This window comes from Tauraco erythrolophus, chromosome 26 (genome assembly GCF_009769465.1).
Source record: "Tauraco erythrolophus isolate bTauEry1 chromosome 26, bTauEry1.pri, whole genome shotgun sequence".
Classification (NCBI taxonomy): Eukaryota; Metazoa; Chordata; class Aves; order Musophagiformes; family Musophagidae; genus Tauraco; species Tauraco erythrolophus.
In genome coordinates this window covers 6,027,644-6,050,214 of record NC_141490.1, presented here as the reverse complement: position 1 = coordinate 6,050,214, position 22,571 = coordinate 6,027,644, and the positions used below count along the sequence as shown (strand labels likewise).

General features: G+C 45.8%; 1 protein-coding gene across 14 annotated transcripts in view; it reads right to left on the bottom strand.

Moving 5' to 3' along the window:
- Positions 1–22,571, bottom strand: part of APLP2 (amyloid beta precursor like protein 2) — a 45,810-nt gene that overhangs the window by 5,196 nt on the left and 18,043 nt on the right. The window contains exons 2-14 of one of the 14 annotated variants that reach the window (XM_086627053.1): positions 17,897–18,070; positions 16,531–16,660; positions 12,809–12,921; positions 11,108–11,283; positions 10,330–10,550; positions 8,613–8,780; positions 6,458–6,573; positions 5,978–6,052; positions 4,624–4,782; positions 4,083–4,211; positions 1,682–1,781; positions 952–1,122; positions 320–355 (exon numbers count right to left, since the gene is read on the bottom strand). In XM_086627053.1, coding sequence (XP_086483179.1) covers positions 320–355; positions 952–1,122; positions 1,682–1,781; positions 4,083–4,211; positions 4,624–4,782; positions 5,978–6,052; positions 6,458–6,573; positions 8,613–8,780; positions 10,330–10,550; positions 11,108–11,283; positions 12,809–12,921; positions 16,531–16,660; positions 17,897–18,070 — 1,768 coding nt within the window. Of the gene's footprint in view, positions 1–319; positions 356–951; positions 1,123–1,681; positions 1,782–4,082; positions 4,212–4,619; positions 4,783–5,977; positions 6,053–6,457; positions 6,613–8,612; positions 8,781–10,314; positions 10,551–11,107; positions 11,284–12,808; positions 12,922–16,530; positions 16,661–17,896; positions 18,071–22,571 lie in introns of those variants that run through there. The other 13 variants (XM_086627055.1, XM_086627059.1, XM_086627060.1 and 10 more) reach the window with 13 other exon arrangements.

Here is a 22,571-nt window from a genome sequence, read left to right as displayed (position 1 = left end):
GAGCACACGTGAAGAGGTGCAAAGTGCTGCCTGTTGCAAACAGACCACGAGGCCCACGTTTCTCAAGAGCAAAGCAGCTGCTCCATGCACTCAGAGACACCTTCCCAGCCCACCAGAGGGGAACACACACAATCAGATGCTCAGACTAGCTCCCTTCTGTGACACTGAGCCTAAACGAGCAAAATCGGGAGTTACTGATCTAAATGAGAGCAGGGAAATGAAAATACAGGTGAGTATGAAACTAAAATGAAGCTATCCAACACACTGAGGAGGTAGGAGAGTGATCGAAAGCGCTGTGAGGGAGCAGCTTAGAACCAACCTTTTTTCATTGGATGGTACAAATCCGGCTGAGGATCTAGCAGGAGGGAAAACAAAAACAAAAATAGCAGAGAAAGGAGATTAAGAGAGAAAGGAAAAAAGGCTTGCGCATGATTTCTGACTCAGACCCTGGGAAAAGCTTTTAGTCTACAGCTTTCTTTAAGCTCAGGACTCCGTTCAAGCATTTTTAAAATAAATACGCACACACACACCAGCTGTCAACACCCGACGATACCAAAAAAATAAATTAAAAATAAAAATCAAGAGAATTCCTGCAGCCCTTCAGCAGGTCACAGCACAAAGACTTAACATTACATGAGAGTGTCTTGGTTAAAGACTGAAAATTAATTTCAGAGACAAGCCACGCAGTGAAAATTTAACGCTCCCTGCAAAATAGAAAAAGATAAAACAATATTGCAGAGAGAAGAATCGGAAAATTGAGGCAGCAGCTCAGTGCAAATTGCCAGCACTGCCTTTTTCCAGCGGACAGAGTCCGAGGGGTGCTGCTGGGTGATTTACTCGTCCATCACCCACAGAGATGGAGCTTTCTGTGCTGCTGAGCTGAGCCTACCAGCTAAGAAAAAGCACCCACGTTTTGTAAAGCCAGCGAACCCCGCGTTCGGTTCCACGTACCTTCGCTTTCAGGCAAGGCTGGGAAGGTTTTCACCTGGAACGGACGGAAAGGTTTGCCCTCCAGGGGAATTTCTTCGCTCTCCTCAGAGCTCACTCTGACATCCACCTGGGATTCCGAGATGGAGGACGTGAACTGATCCATGTCTGCGCGTTGCTCCTGAAGCAGCTCATCTGAAAGGAGTAAGAGGGAATATCACACCAACGGCAGGACGCCTGGCAGGAGCAGAAAGGGGCAGATGGCTGGAGCCTGGCTGAGGCAGGGCTGCAGGGGAACACTGCTCGGGGCTGCCAGGTTATCTTATCTTGCAGCCTCTGAAGTCTCATCCGGAATTCTCAGGGAAGGCATTGGACAGAAATACATACAAATACAGGCCAAGAGGTTTGACGTGGCAAAAGGTTTTTGGCAAGGCGGGATTAAACCCCTATAAAGCGGGAGAGCATCTGCTCATTTTCATGGATCTTTTTCACCTCCCTTTGAGAGACAGCTGTGCTATTCTGAATGTTGTTGACTTTTTTTTAAACAGACAGTGGAAGTTCTCAGGAAGAAGCTATTCTGACTGGCTGTGTAGTAAAACCCAGGGAATATTCGCCATGCAGTACCTAAGCCCAAGTGCTTGTTGTTGAGGGCATCCCCTCAGAGGAGCTAGCAACCTTTCTGGAGCCTTCTTCACTTGATATAAAAGCTTGCAGTCTAACAGGGTGGCACGGGAGGTGGCACAGAGACACTCACCAATCTCATCCTGGATTTCTTCAGCCACATATGGCACCTTGTAGAGCAGAGACAAGCTTTGATTCATCCGCTCCTCGATCACATGGAGATGTGTCATCACCTGCAAACGTACAAGAGTGCTGGAGTAGGCAAAGACTGTCAGTCACTTGGCTGGTACCGGTACTTCACTTGTGTAACAAAATATCTACTACTGGTGGATCTGCCATGACAGACAACAGAACGGGACACAGGTCCACCTAGTGCAATTATCTGACCAATGCTCTCTAACACATTGTGCTTCCCTGGAACTGGTCAGTTACACATGGCTCGTATCTGGGAAAGTATTTTGGGAAAGGCTGGGGGTCAGAGCGAGGATCCAGCTGACTCTTGCTGTCACCAGCTCTCCACTGGAAACACCGAAGCTGGTATTTCCCGCATGCCAGATACCGTCACAATTCATTTCCTGCAGCGGCTACAAGCAAGTGCTTTATCCAATGGATTATCATTCCTGACTCTCAGAAAAGATACACACAAAGGGAGTAGGCAATATTGTTTATCAACTCCAGTTTCAGAGCAAAGGTGCCCTTCAGAACCACGGTGGCACTACATGTCTTACACCCGCTCACCGGCAAGAGCATTCTCCCTTCGTTTGAGAAACAAATTCCAGCTCTGTGCCACCTCAAATCGCTCTTCCCAAGCACATCCAACCCACTGGTGAAGTCAAGCCTGACCTGAAGAGGGTGCTGCATAATCAGGGATCACGCAGACCGAGAGAAACATTTATATGGACAACCAAATGTTGAAAAAAAAAAAAAAAAAGCTAAGGAGTTGAATGGACCTGTTTTACAGGCTGACGTGTGTCTGACCTTTAAGAGCAAGGATGAAAGCAATTTAATTTTACATGTGGCAGCTTGTCAATCAAGGCAATCGATCGAGGAGCTTAAAGTGCCTCTGAAAAGTAAAGCGAATGGAAATTGAACTGTACCACCCGCATCCCTCGCATGTCGATTTGTTGACACTGCAGCCTTCGGAATGAATTAAGGACTGTTTAGGTTTTAGCTTAAGAATACAGTTCACACACTCCCTCCTGGGCTTTGGCCGCATCGGAACAAAGGGTCGGGGTGGACTGTGCTTGATAGGCTAAGCTGTCTCTGAAAATGCAATCAGATATTCTGCACGGCAGGCCAAACGTCAGCGTGTAAACACCACCCCTGCTCCCACTCTTTCCGAGGATGCGCAGCGTAGTTCTTCCGTATCTTTTGTGCATCACAGAATTCAAAGGTATTTCAAAGCAGCAGACCAGCCACAAACTGGGACTGGTGAAATACAGGTTACATTCTGAAAGCTGCAACTGGACAGGCAGTTCTCCCAGCTTCTCTCTGAACTCGTGAAAGGACATACCCTTACGAGCAGATCTTTCAACATTAACAGCCTGTTGTTCTTTATTTGAACCTCAGTCAGGCCTTCCAGTGTATCTTTCGCTGTTTTAAAAGTGGGTTGTAAAAACAGATATCAGCAAATAATTCCCAAGATTTGCAGAGTATCTGCAACTACTCTTCACAAGGACAATGGATTGACACCCACTTGAAGCAGCCTATTCACATACACTACGCAGCAGAAGGAAGATGACTTTCTGGCTGTTCAGGAGTAAAATATATTGCAACAGCACAAAAAAAACCCCATCAAAACAGGCTTTCTAATAAAGCTAACAACGATGATCGAGTGCTTGGCAAGGGTTATGTATTACACCTTAGAAACAAGGCAATAACTCTGCAGAGGCACAAGAGAATTCCCACAAACCCAAAACACAGGCATCGTGAAGAACGAGCCTGAAGAAAGGAATACACAGACACGAGGTCTTGGAAAAAGTGAGGAAGCCTGTTCAAGGATGACCAAGTCCCTAGCAACACTGGAACAGGTTGCCCAGAGAGGTGGTGGATGCTCCATCCCTGGAGACATTCAAGGCCAGGTTGGACGAGGCCCTGAGCAACCTGATCTAGTTGGAGATATCCCTGTTCCTTGCAGGGGGGTTGGACTAGATGACCTTTGAAGGGCCCTTCCAGCCCTAATCATTCTATGATTCTATGATTCTAAATAATTTCATGGGTGTTTGGCAAAAGGAAACGCAAAAACGATACCGAACCAGTTCTAAAGCCCTGCACTTGTCATTGTGGCCAACACCAATCCATGCATAAACCACAGCTGGAATTTTTAACACCAAGTCAAGTACCAAGGAAAATCGTGCCGACAGCGTATCTGGCGGCAGGCAACACGCACTCGGAACGGGAGATCTCTGCACAAGTACGAGGAGTTCCTACAGTACCCAGCAAATTAGCGTGAGGACTCCAGGCATGGCTTCTAGAGCCCCCCGACAGCCAGAGCTGGGTAACAATGCGCCCCCCCGACAGAAACATCCTCATACCTGGGATTTCATCTGCGCAGCCTTCTCCGGGTCAACCGCCAGGACGTGCTGGTAGTGGCGGATGGTGTGGAGACGGTCCTTGTTCTCGGCACGAACGTAGCGCTTCAGAGCTTGCAGGATGCGGTGGGGCTGCAGGATTTGAAGAGGGAAAGAGTTCAAACCCATTTGATTCAAGTAAAATTCACGGCTGAAGCAGAGCACTGCAGACGTGAGCCTGCTTTATTACTGGACAGATCAATCACCTGCGCTCACCTCTTGGATATTTTCTTTTTAAATTAAGGCTGTTTGACTCAGAGCACTATCCCTTATGAACACTAAACAAAACCTGATTTTTTTAACCAGGCAGAAAGTAAAGCCAGTCAATCAGGAGACTCACTGCTAGGCCTTCAGCACAAACCACCACGATGGAGAAAGCTTTACTGGGAACCTATTCCCAGCTTCTGCGCCGGCAGGTCACAGGCACCCTTCTCACCGAGCCATTCCCACCTTCCATCCTTCCCAGTGCTACCATACTGTAAAAATCCATTGGAAAGAAACTCACCCGCGGCGGGTCAGCCTGCAGGGCAGCCAGGTAGTTCTCCAGGGCAATCCGACGGCGATCGTTCAACATGGCTTCTACACGAGCCAGGTGAGTTTCCACAAGCTGCTGCTTCTCACTGGCTGCCTCTTTCTCCAGGGATTTCACCATTGCCTGGAAGTGCTGGAAGAAAGGAAGGAGTCTGCATGAAATACGCTGTATGCATCAGGGTCGCCTGTTCTAACTCCTTGGAACAAACGGAGCCTGTCACTCCATAGGTCCAAGGCATTTACAGTAGGAGAGAAGGGCACGGACAGACGTTGATGGAGATTTCACCTCTGCAAATTCCATAGTGACAATTTGCCTTCCAAACCTCTTTCACAACCTGTTTCAAAGGTCTGAAGAGGTCCCAAAAAGATTGGGTTGGACTTGGGAGACCAGACTGTACTGGATGAATGACACAGTATTAACTCTTTCCCTCAACCCTGCAGTATGGAAACAGGATAGATCCCTTCAGCCTAGAGCCATTAATCTGAATTTGCAAAAGTTTACAAAGCTATTGCAGAGGGGATTTTTCATCACGATGCCTTCAGATCAAATCTCTATATATCCTATTGGAAAGGCCATAACCCACATCTCCAAACGAGCCAGAAAAGTTCATTAAGCGACGTTATTTTTCAATAGAGATGATAAAAAGCTCTTTTGGACTTGCATATATTTCCAAACGGTGGCTTATGTTAAAAAACAGAGAGAGAAAATGGTGTTCTAGGATAAAATCCAAAGTGGGCTTAAAAGCTGGAGTCAGTCACTTAGTTTTATACTGGTTTGAAGGAACTCCATATAGCTGTCACTGCCAGAGACCCTGTCCCTAACAATCTTGTACTGAGAACATCCCTGATTAACTTCCCAGGCTAACCGAACTCTCCTCATAAGGCAGAAGATTGGCATTTTGGCAGCAAACCCACTTTATCTGCTGCCTAAGTGGTTTTCACTAAGTCTGCCCAGACAGGAAACGTGTGTCCAGGGAGTCAGGGCCAATCTGAACTGGGCTGGGAGGCCACTGGTTAGCGCAGAACAGGCCAAAGGTCTCAAGTTACAATTTGGCTCTGCTGCCACCGTGCTCGAGGGGCGAGATAGCTTCTTGCTACCGGGCTTAGGAAAGGACCTGGCACAGCATCGGGTCACCTCCAGCTTTAAGGACAAAGCACGCAATTGAATCAAATCTCCCCTAAAAGGCAGCTGTTGACAGAACAGGAAAACTCTTCTTCCATCTCGGTCGTCTTTTCGCTTGGAATATTCGCATCTTTCATTTAGGTTTATCGAGAAGACGAAGGCCAAGCACCAGTTAACTTTCTTCTCTGGGTCCTTCAGTTCTTACCTGAATGAGAGTCTGTCTTTCTGCCTTGGGGAGATTGACGGCTTGGTGTTCTGCTTCCTCCCATTCCTTTTTCACCTGGACAAGGACAGGACAGAGCACATCAACAAGACACAAATGTACGTCTGATTTTTGCAAGCAAATTTGCCTTCACAAGCAGATCCTTGTAGAGCCCAGCTAGGTTTTGAAGGATTCTTTTTTGAAAAAAAAAAGGATCTTGATTTTGAAGGATCACAAAGGATCTGCTGTAGGGTTTAAACCTAGCACTCAAGCTCTCTGAGCAGCAAGCCAAGCATCCCCAGCGACTCCCCTCTCCCAACACTCTGAAGAAATGCAAATCTAACTGCCACAGTGTGCTCACGTTTCGAGAGACACACAGAAGGCTGCCGACTGGAAAGGAAGTCAGTCTGCCATCCGTCTGTCCAGAAACACACGGGCAGCAACTCCGCAGCGCGGCACACAGGGCTGAAGCCAGACGCTCACCCGGTCCATGCGGTTGTGGTGCCTGACTTCCAGCTGCTCCTTCGCCTTCTGGAAGCGGGCATGTTCGTTGTCATCCGCGGGGGTTTCAAAGTAGACATCCACATCATCGGTTGGCACTGCCAGGAGAGGGCAAGGATAAGCCGAGGTTCGGAAAACTGCAATCCTGGATTGCAAAGGACAGGGAGGGAGAGGACTCTCCCCGCCTGCATAATTAACAATCTGGCAGATTTACTGAACCGCCACCTACCAGGAGTCCATTTTGGCATCTTTAAGCTGCCAATTTACTGCACAACATCAGTTAGTTACATCATCCCCAAAAACACAGCAATGCACTGCGGCAACCAGCACCTGTTCGGTCTTCTCATTAGTTCCGAGACCAGCGTTATCCAGCTTCAGCAACAGAACCACTTGGATTGCAGCATGAAGAGCTGCTTTTCTCTTCTTCCCTTTCACGTTGGCTTTCAAGAGTTTAAATGACATTTTGTGCATTAGCTGTTCGCTGACGAGCTGGCTCCAGACATCATTAATATGATTAGGGAGCCCGACAATAAATCTGCACAAAACACTACCCGGTATTTTACACTTCCAATCTACCCTCCCTGTCCAACGCACCATGCAGGACTAACAGGCAATGATATTAGACAAGACAGCAACAGAAGGAGACTCAGTGTGACAGATCGACTTGTCCAACAAACTGGACAGTTGGTATCTTTACGACATTCAAATCCGACACGGGGAGAAACACAATTTCAGAACTGACAATTTCAAGCATCTGCAAAATCCGCAACTGGGGCTCTGCACTCCGTAAACCGCAGCTCAGGAAACGCTGAACCAAGTTTCTGAGTTACAGTTTTAGAAAACACACATCCCAGAGCCCTTTCTGAAAGGATCCATGGCAAACGGGATGCGCTCTGCTGTTGCCCTTGACCAGAGCGGGGGCAGAAAGGGAAAGTTAAGGCAAACTTTTGACTATTTTAGTAATTCAGGTGGGAAAAAAACCTCCAACACATCATTGAAAGAGAGCATGTTTCAGAAAAAAATTTACTTTGCATTTCATGAATACATAGTAAGAGTTTAACACCTGAGCCCACCAACCTTTACTCTAACTGGGGAAGGAGGACTGAAGAAGGGGAAAGAATTATTGCATGAAATAACAGCAACATACAACACAGGCATTGCTGTTGCGTGCGAGGGACACCGCTAGGTCAGTACTGCATCCTGGGGCTGCTCATGGCAGTTCTGAACCAAGCCTGGACGCAGGGAACTCTCTTTCCAGCCTCAAATCCCTCTGTAACAGGACAAACTTTTGTATGGAAAGCTCCTGACATCCGCATCTTTTATTTCACCACTTCAGTTAGATCAGCCCGATCTAAAGCACTCGCATGAAGCCCATTTTGTAAACAGGATTATGGCTGTGTAGTCAGACTGCCAAGCCCCAGATAACACAAAAAGCCTTTCAAAAGGCTTTAATGGTAGCTGAAGTGGAAGTGCTGGAGTTCAACAATAAGATTAATAAGGAGGTTAAAATGTTTTTGGTAGTTTTATCATCTGACATAAAAGCCAGTTGAAATCGGTGCCAAAAACCTCAGGCTCTCAAAAATGCAGGGATTGAGTCACGATTCGCATTTCAAACCGGGCTGAAAGGGGAAATCTGAATTCTGTACTACTTCTCCGATATCTTCATAAAATACAAGACCAAGAAAATGCCTACTACCAGGAGAACGGCAAGTAGCAGCCTGTTTTTCAGGACGACTGGGGAAAGCAAGCGCTTCCTTCCATATATTTGGGGAAAAAAAAGCCAGTTATGCAAAAAGGCAAGCTACGTGTTTTCACAAGAGCTTAGAGACAGCCCCTGGTCCCTGCTATAGATCTGGAAGACAACCACCAAGCCCTCAGTAAGAGCTCCAAGCCAACGGTGAGCACAGACAGCGTACGTCCAGAGCCACTTTCCCCAGGAAAGTCCACCCTAAAGACCCAGAGAAGCGGAGACAAGAGGAGACTGCTGCAGAAGGACAGACAGAACTGCTGCGGACACCAGGACCAAAAGGATGAGCTACACACGTATCCTCTCTTGACCCAGGCAAGGAGGAGGAGACACCAAACGCCAGACAGACAGAGCCCAGCTGCAAAAGGGCCAGTGGGAGCCAGGACTTACTCATCTTTTTACACACAGCCATACAATACTCCTCTGACTCAAAATTGTTCCTGTTGCCTCCGCAGCCTCCGTATATAAAGCGAACGCATTTTCTCTTGTTAGGGTCGAAGTACCAACGAGGCATCACAGCCCGGCAGGGCCCTGTCATCGCCTCCTGGGAGCAGACAGCTGTGTGGAGACGGGTGAGAAGGTGAGCTGGTGAGGAGCACGGGTCTCGCCGAGCGACTTACGCGGAGCAGCGGCGGCTTTAGTTCACGGCTTCTCCCGGGGAGCTAGCGCTGGCCTCGGCATCGCTACTTCACCCACCCAAAGGGCTTTGGTCAGTTTTGGGGGAGGATTTTTGTCTCCCCACGGAGCTCTCATCTACAGAGCGGCTCCTCCTTAGCTAAAGGTTGAACCAGCAAGGATCTGCTTTGCTGATGGCACAGCGTCACGCCTCGGGTGTCCCACTGGTAGAGCCTCCGCTGCGTAAAACCAACACTGATGGCAACAAAACCCACTAGGGCCGCTTAACACCTTCCAAGAGGTCCTGTTCTGCTGCACTCTGCCTGGACAGACACTTCACGACTAAGGTGAGGTATAAGAGCAAGTGAAAAGGCGGGCTAAGCAACAGGAACGTGATCGCCACGGCCATCTCAGCTGCTAGGTTTTTAAGCTTTGAAGCACCTATGTGCTAAATACTGAAACTCCAGGTGGCCAGGGCACGTGGACTGCTCCACGATACGCGGGCCATATAAGCAGCTGGGTTATTCTGAGGCAAGAGAACAGATACGGTGCATATCTTAGCCATTCTTTGCGGTAATTCGGGGAAAAGGGGCTGCGTACCCCCAAAACAGACACTCCGATCACATTGTTTCAAGTCTTGTTTCAACACCTGCAGATCCTGTACACGTATGAGCTAAGCCTTGTTTCAGCAAGTAAAATTATCTGCAGCATGCTGGCATTTTACCAAAAAGATGCAAGAACTGCTGGCAATGATTCAGTGATCTGTAGCTAATTGAATTTCATTCCCTCTCCCCTGCTCCTTCCTCTGCAGACACTTCTACACGCAAAGTATAGGACATCGTATAACGCTGAGGCACCAAACCATCAGCAGATGCCCTCTGTGATGGCACCTACCACTTAAAAACTACCACAAGCGCAGGATTTATTACTACTGCAGTAAGTGTGGATTACTCACAGAATAAAATTGGGCCAATTGTGCTGGCTGACGTTCTTTCACGAACGAGGAGGGTTTAAGCAAAGGCTATTAAGGCAGCTCCAAGTGTCTTCCTCAACCTTGAATGGCCAGATGGCACCTTTATGCCATCTCTGCAGAGTATACAACACCAAATCCAAGTTAATCACCCCAAACTAGGATTATAAATTCATAGGGTACCCCAAAGGCCTCTAAGATTTTCCAAAATTAGCCTACGCACATAGGGCTTTCTGGCTCGACACTGCACCTTCGTGGAGGTGCTCGTTCAAAGTGCCAAACACTGGGCTTCCTGCCAGCAGAGTTGCTGTTTATCTGGAAACATATGGCCCATGCTCTAGAGAGTTAATTTCAACACTTGAAACATAAGCATCATCAGCCTTCCTCTGTTTGCTAACCTATCTGGCAAATAAAACTTCCAAGTGGCATTTATTGCCTTGATCAAAAACCCATCACCACCTGACAGCCAACAAGAAGACTTTGAGGAAAAGTGAGAGGCCTCCAGGCTAGAATGTGGCTTACATTTCATATCGCTGCTGACTTCTTTTTCGGAAGCAGCCTTGTCGTTGCTGGGCTCCGTGGGGGTCTCCTCGTTGTAATCGTCAACTTTGTAGCTATCGTAATAGTAATCACGGTCTTCCACCACGTCCTCCTCCTCCTCTTCTCCCTCATCTTCTTCATCCTCATCTTCCTCCACGGCTGTTCCTGTGAAGTCTTCTACGCCTGCCTCTGTAGGGAACTCACTGAAGGGATACAGTTAGGTTAGGGGGTAAAGTTAAGGCTAATGGCTTTGCTGCCAACCTTTGATGTACCAGAAAAAACGATTCTCTTTCTGTCTGTTCTAGAAACACAAGAGATGGGCTGATCAGTAGATGGTACGTTTATTTTCCCCCCCATCAACTGCAGCAACAGGACTTCCTTCATTACAGACATGCCTGCGGTTGCAGGCAAAGCTCCTCCGTGCCTCTGGCTTAGTGGGGCTTCCTTGCATTTTCTCAACAGCTTCTTTTAGGTGAGCTAAAGTCTACCATTGAGAGAGATCCCTTCGTTCCTAGACAGCCAAAAAGACTGATTGCTACAGAAGGTATGGGGGCTGTTTAGCTCCTTCAGTAACAGGAGCACTGCAAAGTCATCCGTCCTTCTGCAAGGCTTTTTCAGGCCCAGGACACTCCTTTGGGAAATTCCAAAGCACGGAAATTCTCCTCTCAATCCTCACCCCAAGGGAGGTGCAGGGTGAAATAGTCACCAACAGCAACGTCACGCACAGAGCTGGTAACATCCATGCCAGTGAGAATCTTACCTTTTATAAAGGTCATAGTCTTCATCCTCGTCTTCATCCTCTTCCTCTTTGGACAGAGCCTCATCCACAACCTTTGTCTGAGGACAACATACATATTCCGTGCCGTGGAACTGGTCTACTCCGCAGGGCAGCAGCATTCCATAACTGTGCAGGATCATCCCTTCTGTCAGACAGGCCTGGAAGAGGAGCCCGTTCATGTCAGTTCGGCATCGTGCTCTTGCTCTGGGCAAAGCTCACGCTTGCCTATCATAGATCCCGAGGATCAACGGCCCGAATTTCACGGGAAAAAGACAACAGCGACGTATGACCCGAGTCTGAACATCGAAGGAAAACGGATTTGAAACTTGTAGCTTAAGCAAAACCCCCAGAAAAGTCCCGGATTCAGAGCCACGCAGTGCTTCCGTACGCTAACGGATCCCCAGCCCCTAACAACTGCTCATTTGTCAGCCTGGCAAAGTTGAGGAAAAATAACTAGATGTTTTGTGCCAACTCAAGGGAAAGAGCACTTAAAAGAAACAAGAGCTACTGTATGCTTTTCTGGGCTGGCCATTTCATTAAACTTTATCTATTAAACTTTACATTGGAGCAAGTGAATAATCGCTCAAATGGACTTTGTGTCAAGATTATTTTCGTGTGCTGTAGATGCAAATCAATCAGATAATTCAAGAAAAAGCCAAGTGCAAACTGTGATTAGACATTATGTCTATACAGTTCTCTTAAGCTAAGGAAACGCACGGCTTTGTGGTGTCCCAGAAAAGAATGAAGAAAGGCTTCATTATGTACATTAGAACCCTTTTGTGCTATGCTTTGTTACAGCGTGGATGGAAAACGAGCCAAATACTCCTCGAAAAGTTCACTAACTCTGCTGAAAGCAAAAGTGATTTTTACATTTGCTAGACATTAGCAAGTTTGTCCTCAGTGAAAAGGTGATTCTTCTAGCACAGCTTCATTTAGATGGGTTTTTGCTCCCAGGACGCTAAAAAAAACATGAAGTTTAACCTCATCTTTACTAGCACCATCACAACTAATCACTGCGTTGCTGTTTCTACAAAATGGAACACATGTACATTTAGTTTTGATCTTGTTTTTGTTACCCTCAGTCAAAATGGGTGCACAGAGAATTTCCAACATGTTTGCTAGTCAGATAAAGAAAAAAAGAAAAAAAACCCCACGAAACACAAAACCTAAAAAAAAAATCCCATGGGCTAGATTTAATCCGAGAAGATAATCCATCTCTTACGTAAAACCTCCACTAATCAGTCACAACGAAACTCAGACTGTCCCCAGGCAAGCACTCCCAACCAAATCCCCAGCAGCAGCAGGTACATTAATGCAAAACGTGCAGGAAAAATGGGAAACATCCTATGACCACCATAGCTCTCCACCCTGGAAAGACAGATGAGCCAGTGGTTAAAGTCATATCCTAGAGACCTGATTTCAATTCCTAGCTCCGTCCTGGGGTGTGACCTTAGGTAAACTACTTAGGACAGCTTTTCATGGGTGAAGAGTAGCTACACAGGTTTTTTTAAGTCACTTGAGCACTTATAAATTTTTTTTTTTTTCCATTGCTCTCTGCCTCAGTCTGTAGACTACAATATGGAAATAGGAGACCCCAGAGATAAACGCAGCTATGCTTCCACACTACAAGCATCCGAGTGGACAGATCCAGAATAAATATTCCTGCTGCAGTGGCTCCATTACCTCTTTTGCCACAGTGTGCCAGTGCTGATGGCTTTCACACACATCCATCCGCTCCTTATGGAAGAACCGGCACTTCTCTGGAACGAGCAGGACATCGCTTACGAACTCACCCACTGAAAAATAAGAAACAGCCATGGTTAACACATGTCCAACTTCCAACAGAAAAAAAAGCCAGTGTCAGAACTCCCCCAAAGCACAATTTGAAGCAAGTGCCTTAAAGGTCTGGTACATTCTTGATGGGGACAGGTCAGACCAGCAGTTATCTCTGCAAATTTACAGAAAAACACAGCCTCAGAGTTCCCAAGGTAAAAACAGGAGTAGGGGCTGATTGCTGAAACATTATGTGAACCCTAAGGCTGAGCTGAAGGCAAAGTTTGCAATCCAAGTTACTAAATCGTTGTTCATGGAACAGATGGGATTGACTGACGAGATTTCACGCAAATCTTTGAAAAGATTGCATCTGCATATGGAAGTTCTCAAATAATTTAATCACCAATTTCTAAACGAGCTGCATCATACAAAGCTATATCGTGCTGTCTGGTGCTGGAACAGCCTGGAAATTTTTAGGTGCCACGAGTGTTATCTATGTTTTCAGTATCTGGGTCTCAGAGTAAGTCTTGTTTGTTTTTGTTTTGTTTTAAGCAGTTTCCAGATGGTTTAATTCAGGATCAACTAACTGCAGCACATTCCCTGACTCCAACAGTCCTAACCAAAACACAGAGGGCTGGAAAAATAAAAACTATACAGCCCAAAAACCAGAGTACAACCCGAGTCAGCAAATACACAGCATTCCGACATCGAGATAACCACAACCTCACCAGCACGATGAAGTTTTGCCACAATCTTAAAACCAGACTTTGGCTTTTGAGGACGGCAGAGGAGTGAATCAATCTGCTCTATTTGCTCTGTATTAGTTGGACTTAAAAGCTCTTTAGCCTAAATTTCCACCACAGTTCAGTTTGGTACCCACACACGTGAAATACGTATCAGAACTATTTGGGCATTACTTTCTGTTCCTAGTTCAGAAGTCCCAATAAACACTGCCACTGGAATCTACAGTGTGAAACTTACTCAAAGTTGAGATCTTTCTTTCTTTCTTGCAGATTTAAATGCTACATCCAGTAATTTTAAAATAAGGAGGTATCTAGATACTCTGAGATGACCAGGAAAAGATCTTCAAAGTGTTTCAAAGCAACCCACCTCGCAGACATGACCAGCAGCTTTACAAATCATTTGTTAAAACTGGAGAAAAGTTTTTAAAGTCAAAGGTCTTTTTTCATGGAGTCTCCAAGGAGCAGAATTATTTGTCCAACCAATCCCCAACACTATTTTCAAAATAAATGTTAATATTTCGTGTGAGCAATTTCTTTGCAGCCCCTTAGTAGTGATACCAAAGGCTCATAAGCACTTCTCCTATGCACTGTGCAAAAGTGAAGGAGAGTTTAGGGACAGATTATCTGATGGCAATTGCAAGATAATCACAGAATGGTTTGGGTTGGAAGGGACCTTCAAGACCACCTAGTTCCAACCCCCCTGCCATGGGCAGGGACACCTTCCGCTACACCAGGCTGCTCAAAGCATCATCCAACCTGGCCTTGAACAATATCAACCAGCATTCACCATCCCTTTCAGTGAGTTAAATTTTAAGCTAATAGACACAGCAGAGAAACTGTCCCCCTTTTCTTACCTCAAAACAAGCCAGTTAGAATTTTGAGTTAACAATCTTTCCTCCTTCCCTCCCACGAGAGGTTTAAATGCTTCTGGTAAGAAAGCTAAAACTTACCAAACTTTAAAATGAAGAGGCTGCGGTTCCGGGGGCTGAAGGCAGAAGACTCAAACTGATCAGACACAATAATCCGTAAGGAACCACAGCCATTAAACAGCTGTTCTGAAAACCACTGAATCCGAGCATCAAGAGACAGGGAAGGTTCTCTCGATTCACTTAGGACCTGGAAAACCCTTCCACACTGGGCATTAATGGTCGCCTTCCCCCTTCACGGCCACTGCTGTTAAAGAAGAAAAATCCTTTCCCTTTTCAGATCAGGGCAGGCAGAAGAGGTGCTTCCAGCCACCTCAGCCACAACTGTCAGCAGTTTGTCTTTTCACACCTCATCAGGCACAGCCCTGCTCCCATCAGCCTATTGTTACCTTTATTTTACAGTTCAGTGAGAGTGCTAATGGGTTCTCCTCTTCCCCCCTCTTCCCCTTTGAAATACAAAAGAGCTTTCGTTGGTGGGGGGAGGCAGGAGAAGGTTAAACGTGGCATGGGAGCAAGATCCTACCTCGAGACAGTCTGTGCATTAATGCAGCAAGGAAGACACAAGCAGGAACAGGAAGAAAAAAAACATAATTCGACTGTAATCAAGAAATCATATGCACCCCAAAGAAACATCATCCATCTGTGGACTGCTAAAGACGAAAAGAAGGTATTTTATACAGATATGGACTTGCAACTCGTATCTGAACACCAAAGCTGCCTTGCAGGCTGGGCGGTACAAGTCAGCAACACTGTGAAAGTCTCTAATTAAAAAAACTAACAGACAGTTTAATGCCTATCAAATTTTAGGGCAGTGTCACTAAAATCAGCTTATTTTTCAGCTGGAGAATAAGCGTGGGGGAGGATTATTTCTAAAAGAGATGACTCCTCATAAATCCAGAGGTCTTGCTTTCATCCTTCTTTCCATTACGAGTTCTCAGTACCATCAGCTGGGCTTGGTTGCTTCTCAAACCTGAATTTCCACATCTATAAAGACAAGCATCTTTCTCCCAGGAAGCGTCCACATCAAACTTCATTTTTTATGAAGTGCTTTACGACCGTCTAGTGGAAGGTATTACATAGAGGAGAAAGCACTCATACGGTTGTGCAGATTGGGTTGCGTCCTCCTACGCCAAAGCACATGCTACCCTGAGACACGGCTACAAATAATGAAAACTGGTTCCCACTGAACGCTCCCAGCCATCAGACTCTCCAAGACGGCACAAGGCTTCTTGCAAAACAAGTCTTTTCCAGTGGATAACTGCAAAAAGATTCAGCCAGCTGAGACTAAGCCCACTACGAAGAACACATGCAGTGCAGCACAGCGTCAGGCACAACCTACGGGTCAAAAGCCCCAAGGTAAACAAGCTAAACATGTCTCCTGATTCACTGGGGTGGACAGATTCTGGAAAGCACCATGAAATCCATCATGGTTTATCTCCTATTCTTTCACAGTTCAAAGTGGGGACATGGGATACAGCTGCAAGAAGCAGGGCCTCTTTGAAACAGCAAAGTTTAAATATAGTCGTCGAAATAGAATAGAGACGTCTTGCCAAGACCAAAGCAGGAAGCCTGAACACACTGAGCATTTAAGTCTCCAAGGCAACAAAATATTAAAGCTCCACAAAAATAGGATCAGAGTATTAAATCCCAATGTCTTTGTGATACTCAAATACAATAGCCTTCAGGTTTTCAAGGCAGTTGCAGGAGAGAATGGGGATTTCTTTTTCACGCCAGGCACCATTATTCCCCCACAGCTGTTATCGAGCTGTCGATCTGTTTGAGAAAGGCAGAGTTCCATCTTGTGGAAATAAAAACGTTTAAGTGGAAGCTGGATGTGGAAATGGCAACCTGATATGAGAGAATCCTACAAAAAACCTCAAGCTGTTCTCTCTGTAAGAAGCCAGGAGGCAGTTCTTTGCTCCTTCCACAAGAACGCACAACCACGGTCATCCCACGCACTCACCCAGGCACTTGTAGGGCACGACGATATGAGTGTGGTCCTTGCACTGTTTCTTCCCTCTCTTGCACCAGCTGTCGATGCTGACAGGTTGATTGGCTTCCACCACATTCGTGATCTGAAGGTCTGGATACATCTGTTTAACAAGACACAGCAATGAGTTTTTCTCCAGAAAGGCCAAATAACGTGCAAAAACGGCTCCTAACCAGAAGCAGTGAGGCTGATTCTCTACCCAAAACCAAGTTCAAACTGGCACATGGACACACGTTCTCTTCTGGAACAAGCTTACAACAGCTGAAGATATAAGAAAGCCCCCAGCTGTTTGTCACACAGGGCTCGAGAAATGGAACATGCCATCACTTCTTCGTGGCAGGAGAAAGCCAGGTCAGGGGCAAGAGCCTTCACTGGCACCAAGCTGAGGTGTTTTGGCTTTGCAGGGTAGTGGAGGAGAAGTATTTATCTGTTCTATTCTGTCTTGTGCAGCACAATGGCCTCTGGAAGAGGGCAATCACCAACAAATAGGGTTCAGTGATACCTTCAGAGTCTCTGGTCACTTGTCAAGCTAACACACGCCTACCTCCTTAGGTTTCCTTATGCCTGATCCATTTATGATGTATTAATATGATCCCTATGTCCTGCTCGAGTCCTCAAGTCCACACACTGGCTGATATTTAGTCTGCCACCACGCCAACTAAACGTAGCCTAGCTACATCAGCCTTGTAAAACAGTTTTAAACAATTTCCAGTCCAGACACGGTGCGCTCTAGCACTTTCCCCTTTAAAAAAAATAATTCCTTGTGGTATTTTACGTGCCTGTCACCTCAGAGGAGCAATTAAAGACACTTATCAAGGCCAATACACTACAGTCTATCTGGAGCACACTTGAAAAGAGATTATGGTTTTTAGAATGAAGCACGAGGAGCCTAAAAATACTGTCAATATTTTGATGAAAATATTTTTCAAATATTCCAGGTGATCTGAACAGGTCACCGAGAACAACACAGCCACATTCTCAGTACAATAGGTGTTAGGTTCCATTTTGCACAGACACAGAATAGACGCTGGTTAACTGGCTCAGAGGCAGAACATTTGAAGAAAACCCTGCAAAGACAGACACAGATAACTCTCTGACGTACAGACCGAGGACCTTCTGTGGCAGCGTAAGCTCATCTAAACCAGAGGCAGATCCTAAATCTCACTGCAGCATCCTCCCCACTCTTCCTTGGCAGTTAAGACAGCAAGCCAGTTCAGGGAACTGAGCTAGTCAAACACAAAAGTCAGTCTCCTGCAGGGTTAATTTACTACTGACCAGTTAAATTGGAATCCAGCTCCTTAGCAGCGGTGAAGACTCAGGATCACGCAGAAAAACTCACCTCTTGGCAGTACTGCAGAATCTCTTCCTTTCTTCCAAAGCAGCTCTTGGTCCCAGAAGTGTCAGGTTCCCATTTCCCAGTCTGGATATTCACATGCATATTTAGCTTCCCGCAGAACATGGCAATTTGAGGCTCTGCCACCGCAAACCCTGTCCCAGCATTGGCTGCGAGCGCCTGTGAAGACAAATAAAACCCAAACATGTTAATTGCTTTATCTGATGGAAAGCAGAACAACTCAAAGAACCAGAAACCCTCTGGCATCTTCTCAGAGAGCTCCCGCTTAAATCCAGATATCAGTGGAGTCTTGCAAACTTATTAAGTAACCAAATTCCTTAAAGCTGGTGAGCCCACACCAAGTTTCCAACAGCAAGGTGTTTGTTTCTCCAAACTCTGTTTTTATTGCAACAACAGCTTACTGAAACAAAAAGCAAGAGTAATTCACACTTAAAGGCTGCACTCAGAAAGGCTAAAACAAATGTCTGAGAAACTTAGAAGTAGTATTTGAAGATAAATCACTAATACTAGTAAGTTTTGGCAGAAACACCTCTGTGAGGTTACACACAAAGCGCTTCTTCCTACTACTAATACAAGAACTACTTCCAACTGCGTGAAGCCTGCTCAGAGGTTGGAGCCATGTGTTTCTCCCAAAATCCTTGAATATTTGGGATAGAAACACCTCAGCTTCTCACCCAAACGTACGAGTAAAGATGACTTCTGCTGAATCAGAAAGACAGAGCTGCTGTCTCTCATGCAGCGCACTCTTACGGGTATTTGTATCGCCTGGTTTCTCATGTGGATTCTGTGCACTTCCCACCCTGCACCAGCAGACAAAAACCCGACAACCCAGACCCACAGTCGGGTCAAACTGCAGACTGATCAATGAAAACAAGGTCAGGTTCCCTTTCTGAAATCTTGCTGGCTGACCAAAAGAAGAAAAAGGGGATTAAATTAAATTGCAGAGTTGGGGTTTTTCTGAAAAGACTGAGTGGATGCCGGGAGCCGAACATCCTCTCCCTACAAAACTACTGGCTGGCGTACAAGAAAAAGAAAAAAAAAAAAAAGACAAGAAGTGGTATGAGGCAAAAAACCAGATGAACTCTTAAATCGAAAGCTCTTTAAGGTGTTTAGGAGAATGGAATCCATTTCAACTACTTCAGACAAGACGGATTAGAAATAGCAATACACAGAGGCTGCAGGGCACCACTGCCCCTAAGCTGCTTTTTTCCTGGCAGGCAGCACTACCCCAGGCCACCACTCCTGCCTTCCTATTTAAACTTTTCAAGCACTCAAAAATGCATACATTACCGTGGGGCTTGCCTGCAGATCCCCATCAACTCCTATCCATACATGCAGGCTTAAAGCAAAGGAGCCAAGAGAAGAATTCAACCGGACAACCTCTGTGCGCAGCTCCCAGTTGCCAGATATTAGGAAAAAATTAACTCGATTGTAATTTCTCCCCTTTCCTGTTTACACACAGAATCACTGCCTGGAGATAAGACCTTTCAACACTCGGAGAGTCGAGGGCTGTTTAGTGCTGAACACACGGCTAGTGCTTGGGGAGTAAAAGCAACTTCAGACACTAAACCATAAATTCTCGTCTTAACTTCAGAAAAATTGCCCCTTGAGTTTTAAGAACTATTCCACTGCCCATCACTTTTGAGAGAAACAGTCTTATACAAGTGGTTTCTATTTACTCTAACCCTTCCACACAACAGACACTCAGGAGAGCAGGTTTTAGCACAGATCATCAAGTAATGAAATACTGAACTACATACAACAGACACCAGCATCGATGTCCCAGTAACAACATGCTTCCAAGTTCATACATACTTTTGAGTTTAACATAAGTTCGTTTGTTGTACTCTCTGTCCTGATGAAGAGAAGACAGTTTATGCACTTCAGGTATAGGAGGACTTCTGATGAACACCCTGGGGCTGGGTAAGAGGGTGCAAGAACTTCATTCTTTCAAAAATCAAAGCATTTAATAAACACGTGCCTCCAACAAGTGCTGACTGATCCCACTGAGCAAAACCTAGGCTCTCGCACCGCCTTCCTCCCTGCCGTGCTGTTCCGGAAGCAAAAGGCAAACGTGGAATGATCCTTCATGACTCTACAACATGCAAACGTCGCAAGAGGGCCTTTTCATCTCTCTCCAAGCAAACACCACTTTGGCACCAACAACCAGTTTGCAGAGAGCGCAAGACTCGACACGTTGAAGGAAACAATCCACAACACGATTTTGGTTTATGACAACATCACGACTACATCCAAGATTCAAGCAGAACTCTGCGAAGAGCAAAAAGAAATGCAAGATCAAGTTTGCACAAAGCATTAACGTGTAAGAAGACTACGGTGCATCAAAAGAGAGGAAAATGTACGTGTTATGAACGGTTTGGAGATGACTAGCGTCGTCTATCATCGCAATCTGTCTTCTTCAAAGCCAACTCAACAAGCACGCAGCAAAATAAGGTAGCTGCATGAGCAGGAGAGGTGCAGGCTCCACCCTGAGCGGCAGAAACATCCACCAGGAATCCACTCCAAACAGCTCTGGCATGAGCAGAACTCCTGTTCAAACACATACCGACCTCCTGAAGTCATGGCCAGCCCCTGTTTACGTACTGATGTGAGCTCCTGTTTATTTTTGCCGTCTCTCTCCAGCCATGTGGCAAAGGTATCATTCCTCCTGCCTGGATCTCATCAGTAGAGTCCTGTTGCCATAGCTACCACGACATGCTAAAAGCCCAAATTCACAGCTGAACAAACGAGACTAATTCCTTGCTTGATTTCATCACTTTTAATCAAATGGAAGAAATCTCTCCTTGAACTGCACTGTTGAGTAAGTTAATGAACTTTGATACACACAGGTTGAATCTTTAACCCCAGGACCCTCAAGATAAGATTTCTGAGTAATGGGCTTCCCATTTTTCACCACTGACAATCCACTCCAGCCTCCAAATGCATCGGATTTAGCTTTTTTATCTCGTTCTACCTGTAAGGAGAGAAGTCAGCACAGCAAACCTCATCTGCAACAGCGGAGGCGACACCTTTAACGCTGCTACTTAAGCAATTAAGTCACCTACGAGAGAGTTTTTTGGGACAAAGTCATCTTCTGTCGCTCCTCCCAATTGCAAAAATAAAAGCAGATCACTCAGGCTGCAGTTATCTAGCCCACATTCAAGCATCACTTTGCAAAAGGAGGGCTGGGGAACACGTAAACCAGCAGGCAGCTTGGGATAAAGCCATGTCCTCAGTTAAGCTCTTCAGCACTTCTGAAAATTCACCCGTTCCACACCACAGAGGGACGAACCACCGACAGCACGTTTTTTTCTTTGGGAATTTCCCAGCCATAAATGGAAGCAGCCGCCTCTTTTGGTGCTGGGGAACAACGATCCAGTCTCTTAAACAAGCAGACAGCTCAGGAGGGGCATTGTACACAAAAAGGAAGAGAGTTCATCCAGTTGTGGACGTCCTCGGCGAACTAAAATAGCTATTTTAGTAGCTATTATCCTATTAATATATATCCATAACATGAGAGCAAGATGAATGTGATTTGGGAAAAAGACTGTTACATAAACCATTCCTTTCCTCACTGGCACTTGCGTTTACAAGATATTTCATGATAAATTCCGCTCTGCCTTTTGGTATAATTCTGTAATCCAATTTGCTTTCCAAGACCAAAGAAGTATTTGATTGCATAAACACATAAATCTCCAGCCACTTAATGTCAGTTAAATTCCTCACCCTGTCATGCAGTGCCTGATTTATGGTCCTGAAACACTGGAATTCAAACCTCTAAATCTTCTTCTTCCCTGATGGAAGCGTCTCTGCCCAAGTATCCAGTCTTTTATTTATTACCAGCCTCTCCAGCTTGTGGCAGTGGGTTTGATGGGTGCACTTCCAGAGGCCTGAGCTCTACGCTCTAAAAAGGTCTCATGCTTTTTCTCCTTGCAAGTATCTACCATCTCAAAGCAGGGATGCAAGGCTAGAGAGATTACGGGCACGGCACAGCACTACAATGTTCTTTAGGGAAGATTTGGGGGGAATTTAAATCATTTCTGCTCTCTAGTGTGCCTCTACTTCAATGCTGGGAACAGCAACGCCCAGAAATTCCTATCAGCTTACGTAAAGTAAGGAATATGGTTCATCTACCCCTGAAACGTATGCAATACGTTGCAGTTCAGGTTGAAAAAAGGCATAAACATGAAAAATACACCCATTTTCCTTGCCTTGTATTTCCAGGATCTGCTAAATCTCATCACAACGTACCTTATTGGGTATGCTGTCTGTTCAGCTCCCTGAAAATCCCTATATATTTCCCAGCTACTCAGGAAAGCCTTCTGGCATGCTGCTGGGGACTTCAGGAGAGAAGGGTGACTGGGGCTCCTCTTTTGTGAAGAGTTTTTTTTCATTATATTTCACAGAAACGAGTTCCTGAGCGCTTTCCTTTATAGCACAAAGGTATCTTCAAAACATCAAGTTTAACTCCATTCTGAATTTTCCGTGAGGTCAAACATTCCAGTGCCCATCTGATCAGATTGCCCAGGAGGAGTCTTAATTCCAGCAAAACCAGAACGACGGGAGTTTTGCCGGAAATCTTCGATTCCCTTCCATTTATGCTGAAGAGCTGTTCACGAAGCACATTGCTTCTGAAGAAAATCTTGGAATGTGCCTTATA